Below are 10,603 nucleotides of genomic sequence, written 5' to 3' on the forward strand. Positions count from 1 at the left end.
TGAAACAAGTAAGTATAAACATATCCTCCCCCCAATGTGCCTTTTTTTGTTCCTACCTGGTTTGGCGGATTTCTCTTTTTGTTGCTCCTCATCCGAGTTTTGACAACCACTCATCACAGCTAAAATGGGGCTCGTTAGACTCTCCCAAGGACCTCCTGGGCTCCTGGGAACAGCCAAGGACCTCCTGGGCTCCCTGTCTCCCCATAGGGAGCCACTATAACATCGCTGTTAGAGGGCAATCGTATGGGGAGACATGGAGCCCCCCAGGTACCCCCAGGGTCACATTTTTCATGTGCTCAGCTGTGCTACACACACACACACACACACACACACACACACACACACACACACACACACACACACACACACACACACACACAAACCCCTACATCTACACCCATGTTAAATCAAAGTTATTATTAAAATAATGATTCTAATCTTTCATTCTGGTTCCAGGAAGGACCATTTCTATTAAACTGGAACCTGAAGAACACCTGAGAGAGTATGAAACAAGTATGTTTAGAAGAAAATCACTTACGCCGGTGTATGAATGTGTGTGTGAATGGGTGAATGTAACACACATTTTAAAGCGATTGGGATAAAAGCGCTATATAAATGCACCATTTTCCATTTTCTCTCGCTTCTCAGCCAACCCCAATGACAGCAGGCTCTACAGAGAGAGGAAATCTCGCGCATCAAAGACGCCCCCACCAAAAGTAAGTACTTTTTTTGCTTTTCCAATTATTCCTCTAATGCATTATCGCTCTCCCTCACATTACAATTACTATGTTACACACCCATATCTGAACTGACATCACACTCTTGACATGTATGCTGTCCAATCTAACTTTGCAGAAAGATGCTATGAAGACCATCAATATGGAGTAAACTCTAAGCCACCACGAACTCGAAGAAGAAAACAAAAAGGTAAAAACCTCAGAAGAGCATGTACATCGCCACAACAACTCACAGAAATAGTGGACTTTCAAGCACCTGCAATGGATTCCATCTGCATGTCATGTCAAATATACTCAAAACAAGTCAGCCAGAGTCACTCTTCATGAGTTTTTTAGATTCCATCTACAGGGTGGCGCAGTGGTTAGCGCTTCGCCTCACAGCTAGAAGGTCCTGGGATCGATTCCCGCCGGGGGACGCTGTGGGCACTGGGGGCGTGTTCCTCCCTCCGCGTCATCAGCGCCCACACCCTAGGTGGGGTTGGCGATAGGGCCTTTCTGTGTGGAGTTTGCATGTTCTCCCTGTGCCTCCTAGGGTTGATACCCTCACAAAAATATGCAGTAATCCTGGTCTCAATAATGCCTCCCCCTGGCCAGCCGGGGCGCCTGATGGAAGGGAAAGGAACTGGTTGGAATAACGTGTTCCTTCCACGCGCTACTACCAAACCAGGGAAATCTCCACTGTCAGGTGAGAAGGAGCAACTTGGGCTTCTCATGCATAGAAGGAAGCATGAGGTCAGTCCGTTGTCTCCCCAGGCATGGCAGAGGGAGAGCAGGGAGAGTACAGGATTACATAGGCGATTAATTAGCACTGGGTGAAAAATGGGTTAGAAAATTTTGGGATAAAAATGTAAGTTTAAAAAAAAGATTCCATCTACAACAGAGAACCAACAACTTTAACACCGTTCTCAGGTCTGGGAAACTTGCACAAGAATACTTATATGATCAATACTCCAAAATAGAAAGTGGCCGGATGAACTGCTACAGGAGTAGGGAACTACAGGACAAGTACAGGGCCCACCAGTATTCAGGTCTGTCTGATTCCATAAATACCCAGCAAGCACGACGAGGACAGACTGAGACAACCAGGATAGACAATTCTGCTAGCCTCACACACTGGTAGCCCCAGATGTGCAAGCACTTTCTAGATGCCCTTGCCATAGCAGCCAGATACAGAAAGTTTGACCTCTTCACCACCATTATGGCAAACTCCAACAGTGAAGGTGTACTCAATAACATCCTTCCAAGACAGACCAGACATTGAAAACAAAGTCTTCAAAAGAAGTGTGGAGAGCTCCTTCATTACATTAAGCTGGGAGTCTTTGGGAAGATGAAGGCTAGGAAGTAGGAATAGGATACACACTGTGGAAGGGCAGATGAGAGGACGGAAACAGGCCCACATACTGCTACTCCTATATGAGATTTTGACTGTAGATGATATAGATAAAATTATTAGAGCAGACATACCTGACAAAGAAAATGAGCCAGAGATGTATGAGCTGGTGTGTCAATCCATGCTACATGGAACCTGTGGCTCAACTTACACAGACAGCCCCTGCATGGTATCTGTACTAAGAAGTTCCCTAAAACTTTCTGTGCCAACACACGACTGCCTCATGATGGTCATGGCTACCTGTAGCAGGAACAAACATCCACAGAACAAGACACCCCCCTGAATATGACACTGATTACTAGTGTCATACTAGTGACTGTACCAGTCACTAGTATGTCTCAGGGACTTAACCCCAATCCAACCCCTGATCCTGAGTTCCAAGCAGAGAGGCATTGGTGTCCCATTTTTATAGTTTATGGTAATACCTGGCCAGGGGATTGAACCCTGGCCTCCGAATCTCAGGCCGGACACCCTAACCACAAGGCAACTGAGCGTGTTTGTTGATTAGGGTACATGCCATTTACCCTAATCAAACTTTGAGTAAGGCAATCATTAAAATGCCTGAATTGTCATTTTATAAATGTAATAAGCAGAGCATAACAAATATAGTGTACAGTATAACCTTGCTAATTGGTGGATGAACCTAGGTCAATATGAAGAAAGAAGTAGTGTGAGGTGCTTTACAATTATTTCAGCATCTTGCTGAGGTACATTTTGACACATGCTGTGCAGACTAGGGGTGAACAGAGGACTTTGTAATTCTTTGTAGTTCTACTGCCAGATTTATTATTTATTTATTGGGGCTGGTGCCAGCAAAAAGCAGCTTACCTTTGCGATGTTATAGAAAAAGATTTATTCATTATTTCCAAACTTTCTTTTTTATTGGACCCATTAGATGTGTACTTCAGCCAAGCTGGCGGCAGAGGGCAGCCTTATGCAAAGAATGGATGTGAATTGGGCCACTCCGCTTGCCGTCTTTCAGAGCATAGAAATGCATAATCTAGATCAGGTCCACAGAGAACAGCCAGGAAGTGAATTGGACATCATTGATGTTTACGTGTGGTGGAGATTTGAAAGCAGCATTATGGGAGATGTTTTTACTGTACACCCGCACGACCCCTCATCAGCTTACAGTCATCGGATAAGGTAAAAGAACGAGCCTTTGTATTGGCAACGAGCTTGGGTCAAAATTGGGGCGAACAGGAACGTCCGAAGCGGTAAAAGAATGAACCATTTAGCTATGGCTGTATGAACCATATTAAGCTTACTATAGAAGGTATGCGTGTGACATCATCATCATACCCGGAAGTTATGCGGGAATGCCTACTGAGTTGCAAAAACCTACATTATGGCCTTGACAGCCCACACATCCAAACAGAAAAGTTCTATCTAATTGTATTAAACAACGTTAAACTCATTTTGCCACTCACTTTGTCACTCGATTTGCCATTCAGTTTATGCATGCGCATACCCTCTATAGTTTACCCTATAGAACCCAGCTTGCATACTATTTAAAACATGTGTTTTTCATGAAAGATGTTTCTCTCCCCTCATTCTCTATCCCAGATGGATTTCCTTTCCAACTTCCAGTGAAGAAACCCTGCCACTGTGACCAGTGCGGAAAGTGTTTCAGGTATCCTGCGTGTTTAAAGCTTCACAAACGAATTCACACAGGAGAAAAACCCTACAACTGTGACCAGTGTGGTAAAAGGTTCAGACTAAAGATTCATCTAAAAGCACACCAGATGCAAATTCATGCTCGAGTGAGACCCTACCAATGTGATCAGTGTGGCAAAGAATTCGGCATGAAGCACTGTCTGAAAATTCACCAGAGAATTCATACAGGAGAGAAACCATACCAGTGTGATCAATGTGGTAAAATGTTCTGTCATTTGGGCAGTTTCAAGTCACACCTACGAATTCACACAGGAGAGAAACCCTACAAATGTGACCAATGTGGAAAGTTTTTCAATACTGCGGAGTTGAAGATTCACAACCGAATTCACACTGGAGAAAAACCCTACATCTGTGTCCAGTGTGGAAAACGTTTCACTGTTTATGCTGGCTTAAAGACTCCCCGCCGAACTCACACTGGAGCGAAGCCATTTAAATGTGTATGTGGAAAGAGTTTTGGATCTCGTTCAGAATTAAAACTTCATCAGCGTAACCATACAGGAGAGAAACCTTTTGAATGCAAACAGTGTGGAAAAACCTTTAGATGGAAACAAAATTTTAGGTCTCATTTGTGCAACGCAACAGGATGAATCTTGCAACCAAGAACCATCATTGAGAAAAACTTTCATGCAAAGACTTACCTCCAGACAAGGGGAAATCTGAAAGAACAAATATATACATTTTATTTTGTGATACAAATTACTGAATTTGATGCATCTTTTCTGTTAATTTTGTCTTGAAAAATCGAGCATAATATGTCAGGTTAAGTCCATGACTGTCTCTATACAATTTACAATTACAATTTACAATTTAGGCATTTAGCAGACGCTTAATCCAGAGCGACTTAAAATAAAACATCAATACATCAAATGCAAAGAAATAGTAATCTAAGAAAATAACGTTGGTAGACCAAGCACCTATTCAGTAAAAACTTTATATAAAACCTAAAAAATGAGGGTCATTGAGGGTAGGCGAGTCCTACAGTAACTGCTATGGGCTGCGGTGAAATCTGAAGAGGTGAGTCTTGAGACCATGGCGGAAGCTAGGGAGTGAGTCTGTTCTAAGCGCAACAGAGTCTGTTCTAAGTGCGACAGAGTCTATTCCACAGTTTGAGGGCCAGGATGGAAAATTGTCTAGGACGAGTGTTCTTTTGTCCTGGGGTTTTTACCTATAGTGGTACCTTATCTACTGTTCATTACACGAGAAAAAAATAAATGTCCACTTAATTCCAATTAATTTCATGCCAGGACTGCTGGCTTCTCACCTGCATCACGTTACACGTAGCAGCGAATTACTCATTCATTATTGGTACATGGTTGAGCTCAAACATTGAAATCATTCATGAACTTTGATAAATACATTACCTGGACTGCTATTAATGTTTAAAATACCACTGCAAACTTGCAAAACATATAATTCCACTTCATGCGAGGACCGGTTGGTTTCCTATCAGCGTCACTTGTATCTGTCAACATCAAATGCATAATTTGTACATGGGTATGGTTAAACATTGACTTTACCCAGATTGCTATCAATGTTTACTATGTTAAAATACATCATAAGACTCCAAACCCATCTGTAGGGACCAAGAAAATCCATACCGCACAATATCATTATGTAGGCATGTAGTTATGTACTGTAGGTATGTTTGTATCTATACCTCCTTCTCCTGATAGTTTTATGTATAAATGGTTCAGGCCAAAGAGTTCAGCCGTGTTCATGCCTACATGTAGAGATCTCTGTATCTGTCAGTCTTTGTCCTCTTAATGCCCTTACATGGAGATCTTTCACATATAGGCATGCCCCATTTGTGCCCATATTGAGATTGTTTTGACTTGAGATTTGTTTCTGCCTGATGCCATGACGACACATCAAGGTTAGCCAGCACACTCCATATTTGGGTGTAGCTGGATTGTGAACCCCTTATATGGTTATGCTGAGTCATAGTGACTTCAGTGTGGAGCAAATAAATTACAGCAAATATATGGGAATACCAACAGTTTCAGGAACAAAGATGGGAATGTGTACTAATCATGGTGACTTAAAATAGCCTACATTGGATTACTATATAAAATCTATCTGGGATATGTAAAAGGGTACTAGATGGGCTAGTGCACATTTTTGTGACCGAAGGTCGCAGTTTACCATGAGAAACGTCACAGCTTGTCTGCGTGTAGACAATCCTTGTGATGCCAGGGGAATCAAATATCTGTTATGCCCATATATGGAGATGTGGAGATCCCAGTGATACCAGGGGAACAAACCCTTTTATGCCCAAATATGGAGATCCCTGATGTTCACATCCCTGATGTCCACATCACTTTGGCGCGACCTCGCCCTTTAGGGCGAGGTCGCTTGTCGCCCTGAGGCGTCTTACCAGTATCTATTTACCAGGGGGTGTAAGTATTTTCCAATGTCTTGTTTTGTTAAATATGAACATGTTATGAAATGACTGTTAAATCTGGCAGGTCGTTTATTTATAAAATAAAACCTGATGTCAACTTTCAGTATAGTAGGCCAACTTTATACTTTTTTTATCATATCAATTTGTATTATTCTCTCTGTATGATAAAGTTATTGTTGAATAACTGGGCTGTATTTCTGTATTTATTGAATGCATAAGTGTATTAAAGTTGTCTTATGTGTAGGCTACCTGTAACAGTATGACACTAATTACACAATATTGCTTATATGGGCGACATGGTATATAAAAATGCTAATATTAGACTTGTAACTTGTAAGTGCATCATTAAGCAAGAGATAACATCTCGCTCAGCAGTCATTATCGAGTGATAGGAGCCCAACAGGTTGATATGCCACCGACGCAAATTCCCGGCTACTAAATCAAATTAATAATTTGACTCTAAACTAAAAACAAAACAAAGTATTTCCTTGTTTACAGACGGCTGAAAGTGCGTCCCCCCAGCGTAACACGGTCGCCTTGGAAAACAAGGAAGTGCTGGTCAAATAGAATCCATTTTCTGTTACTGCGTTGTCTATTTCTCGCCTAAAATGTTTTTAAAGACATTCTTCAGGGCAACGTTTGGTTGTAAATGACGCTGTGTGTTTGTTTACATGGTAGAAATGTTGAATACGGCACTAAATTCACACAGCTCAGCCTGAATGCAGCAGCTGCTCTGAGCCGTTGATTAGGCAGCGATGAATTATAGAGCGGAGCGGTCATTATACGCTCATAATTCACCGCTGAATTCAGCGCTCGACCAATCAGAATCAAGCATACAAACAAGCCGGGTAATAAGACAAAATAAACAATATCAAGCTAATAATGCAGGATGGCAAAGAAACTAATATAAACACAAAATGAAGCCGCCAAGACCTCCAACAGAAGGCTGCGACTTTGAGGAAGTTGTGGAGTGGGCCGGCAGGTGAGTGTCAACCAGGCTGTGTCTCAAAGCTAAAGCGCAGAGCACTCCTGCCAGAGGGATGGAGCACAGCACAATGCAAGCACCCGTTTCCCTATGAATACTGCAAAAACGGCTGAGTGGATTCTTAAAAAATATACAGATCCATCTAAAAAGAAATTGAATATATAAAAGTTAATTTTCATGTCAAACTTCTGAAAGGTTATGTTAATTTATGCACTCACTACTTGATCTGGAATACTTTTAGAAGACAGAGTACAGCAACTTGCAATGGGCCTAGTGTACAAGATACACTACACCACTATGATACCCAAGTACCTGTCAAAATACTTTATAAACATTAAGGATGTCCATAATTACAACACCAGAGGCAGCGCCACAGATCACTTTCAACCCAGAGTCAAAACCAACAAAGGGTCAAACTCTTTTTTTCTGCTATACCACCAAAATGTGGAAAGCCTTACCGAAGGCCATAAAGGAGTGTGGATCACTAGCATCCTTTAAAATTGCCCTGAAAAACCACTTACAGGCAGCAGCCGTTCGCAAAAAAACTAACCTAGCCCAACCCTACCCTCCCCTGCCCCTTCTTCGTATAATACTTACTGTTTGTTTTGAATTACTATTTTCCTTTTTTTTTTTCTTTTCTCATTTTTACCTACTGCATAGTAGGACTGTGTTCTATTCGTCTGTCATTCAATGTTATATAAGATACTTTAAAGAGGTGGGGCCATGATTCCCCCCCCCCCCCCCCCCCCCTAAAACATGATTATCAGGTATTCTGATTATACTAGGAGGAAGATTTGTTCCAAAAAAGTATACAAAAAGAGTTAAAATTGGGTTTTTATGTGGCCACACCCCCAGTTCATTAAGTATGCATGGATGGCATGGTGGGTGGTGACCCAGCTGATATAGCCACACCCCACAGTGTTGGGTGAATGGCAATTGGGGAGGAGTTGATACTGTGACACACGTAGTATCTGTGTTTTTTAACTGACACTTTTGACCACAAGGGGCAGCCTCCAAGAGAAAACAAACAAATACTAAGAGAATAAATCATTTCTCAAAAAAAAAAAAAAAAACACATCAGGGGGTCTAATGAAGTACTTTCAACCTCCTAGACACATGAAAAACAGAAAAAGTACAAAACTATGGCACCACCTCTTTAATGGTTTCCTGTGGAAATAAGCTTTGTCTTTTCATGGATCTCCTTTTGTAGACCTTGTACCAGTGAACTGTACCGTCATGAAACTGTACCTTTTCCTATGCAAACTTCTAATAAAGTCTTCAATCAATCAATTGTGAACAAATCTCCATCATTGGGGCGTGGTATGAAGGTGATCAGCCTGTGGTGCTGCTAAGGTGTTGAAACCCAGGATGTGTCTTTAGTCTCTGAATACTTATCTCTTATTATCAATGCCTGGGTAGCTCAATCGGTAGAGCTCTCGCCTTTGGACCACAAGGTCATGGGTTCGATTCTGGGCACCGCCAACTCAGCGTATGAGTAGCCCGGCTTGGCAAGCCGTGCGGCAAGTACTGGGAGCTGATGGTAGTTGTGGCGCTCCACATCAGCAGTCCATCTCCCAGGAGTCTAGCGCAAGGGTCTTCAACGTTTTCAGGCCGGGGACCCCCAAACTGATGGGGAGATGGAGCAGGGACCCCCTACCACCTCGTAGGGTGGGGGGGTCGGGGCTACGACATATTTTTTATTTTAAACAAGTACAAGTTACAGCGAGCAGGGTGGGCCGTACCACTACCATTTCTAAACATACTACTTATTAACTGAGAACAAATGTCAATAATATCAACAATCTGTCAATTGCATAGTAATCATGTATTCAAGCTATTCAAAATGTATAGAATCATGATTTATGTTTTAACATAAATGTGGAAAAAGGCAAAAAAAAAAAGAAAGAAAAAAAAAATATTTTTTATTTTTTTAAGCAATAATTTCGCGGACCCCCTGCAGTACCTCCGCGGACCCCCGAGGGGTCGCGGACCCCCTGTTGAAGACCCCTCTAGCACATTGCAACGGGGATAGACTCCCACGTGTTACCGGCTGATACCGACAATAAGCCACTCCCGACCTACTTTATTATCAATCCCCTGATCGTTTATTTTTTTCTTCCCTTTTCAACCTTTTCTCGAGTCATCATATTTTCCAGGAAAGCCTGGTATTCGTTCTAATACTAACCCTGCCTGTGTTCCAGTTTAGAAAAAAGGGGGAAAAAAGAAAAGTCTAGTTGTGAAAGTCCAATATCTTAATCACTAGGAGAGAGTGTTTTTTACTGGTGATTCAGTCAGAGTGTATGAAAGGGTGCGCTCGTTTTATTGTCCACGACATTGCAAGCGGCGCGAAGGCCAGCGGACCTTGGTCCTGCTCTTCGCCCCCGAGCGCCGCAGGCGCGAGTGGCCGCGAAGAGCGGGCCAGGGCCGTGCGGCCGGCGGAGCGCCGCGCGAGTTACGAAGCCGTGGTGAATGCAATCGTTTACGGCCTGGGCAAGCCCACGATAAACGCCCGCGCAGTCCGGTGCGCATTTCCGAACGCACCCTTTCCCCACACTCGGACTGAAACACCAGTAAAAAACACCATCCCTAATCACTAGACTAGAGTCTAGACTCTAGACCAAAGGGATATCCCCATGGACCAGAGGAGATACTAGACTTTTGAGGACGAGACAGTGGGTCACTCTATATACAGTATGGGGTGAATTGTCTTAACTGTTCACAACCAGGCTGCTTTTACTTAACCAAAGGTGTACACTCAAAACCAAATAAAAACAAAGAGCCCCATCTCCCCAACCCTTCCAAGGTGTGAGTGCTCGAAAACAAATCATGGGTAATTTAACTAGTCAATGTTCGAGCACTCCGCGGTTCCGTTCTGGGTGATCCCATGGTGAGTAGGCCTATTCCTATTCACATCGGCAAGACTTCTCTGCAACCTTCCGGCAACTCTACCGGTTACCCTCCCAAGTAGTGCTGCCCCCCATTACACACGATGTGGGTCATCCCTAGGATTTATCTTACTTCAATCTTTCAGAAAGGAGAGTAAAAGCTTCCAAATCTTTTCAAAAACTTGCAATTTATCTTTGAAAAAAGTTCAATATTAGGGCGTCTAATAGCCAAGCATGGCCATTTATAACCCAGTTTTAGCCGGTTACACCCCGCCATTCCGAAACACCGCCATTCCGAACATTGACTTCTAACCCTAACCCTACCCCTAACCCTAACCCTAACCCTTACCCTAACCCTAACCCTAACCCTAACTAACCCTAACCCTACCCCTAACCCTAACCCTAACCCTAACCCTAGTCAATGTTCGGAATGGCGGTGTTTCGGAATGGCGGTCTGACACCGTTTTAGCCTTTGTCTAATAGCCTGAAAAATGCCAATCCGGAAGCAGCAAAATTATTACGGTCATC

At 42.9% G+C, this 10,603-nt stretch overlaps 1 protein-coding gene across 1 annotated transcript in view; it reads left to right on the forward strand.

Annotated features, from left to right (window-relative positions):
* The window catches only part of LOC308291074 (uncharacterized protein), a gene marked incomplete at its 3' end in the record, with an annotated part of 428,814 nt that extends 424,536 nt beyond the window's left edge, over window positions 1-4,278 (forward strand). Inside the window, exons 9-10 of the mRNA XM_080732988.1 lie at window positions 3,694-3,890; window positions 4,273-4,278. Of these exons, the coding sequence (XP_080589114.1) occupies window positions 3,694-3,890; window positions 4,273-4,278 (203 nt within the window). The remainder of the gene's footprint in view (window positions 1-3,693; window positions 3,891-4,272) is intronic.
* Between the last annotated feature and the right edge of the window lie 6,325 nt (window positions 4,279-10,603).

The sequence above is a fragment of the Nannobrachium achirus genome (assembly GCF_963921795.1).
Source record: "Nannobrachium achirus genome assembly, chromosome: 9".
In the NCBI taxonomy this organism is placed as follows: domain Eukaryota; kingdom Metazoa; phylum Chordata; class Actinopteri; order Myctophiformes; family Myctophidae; genus Nannobrachium; species Nannobrachium achirus.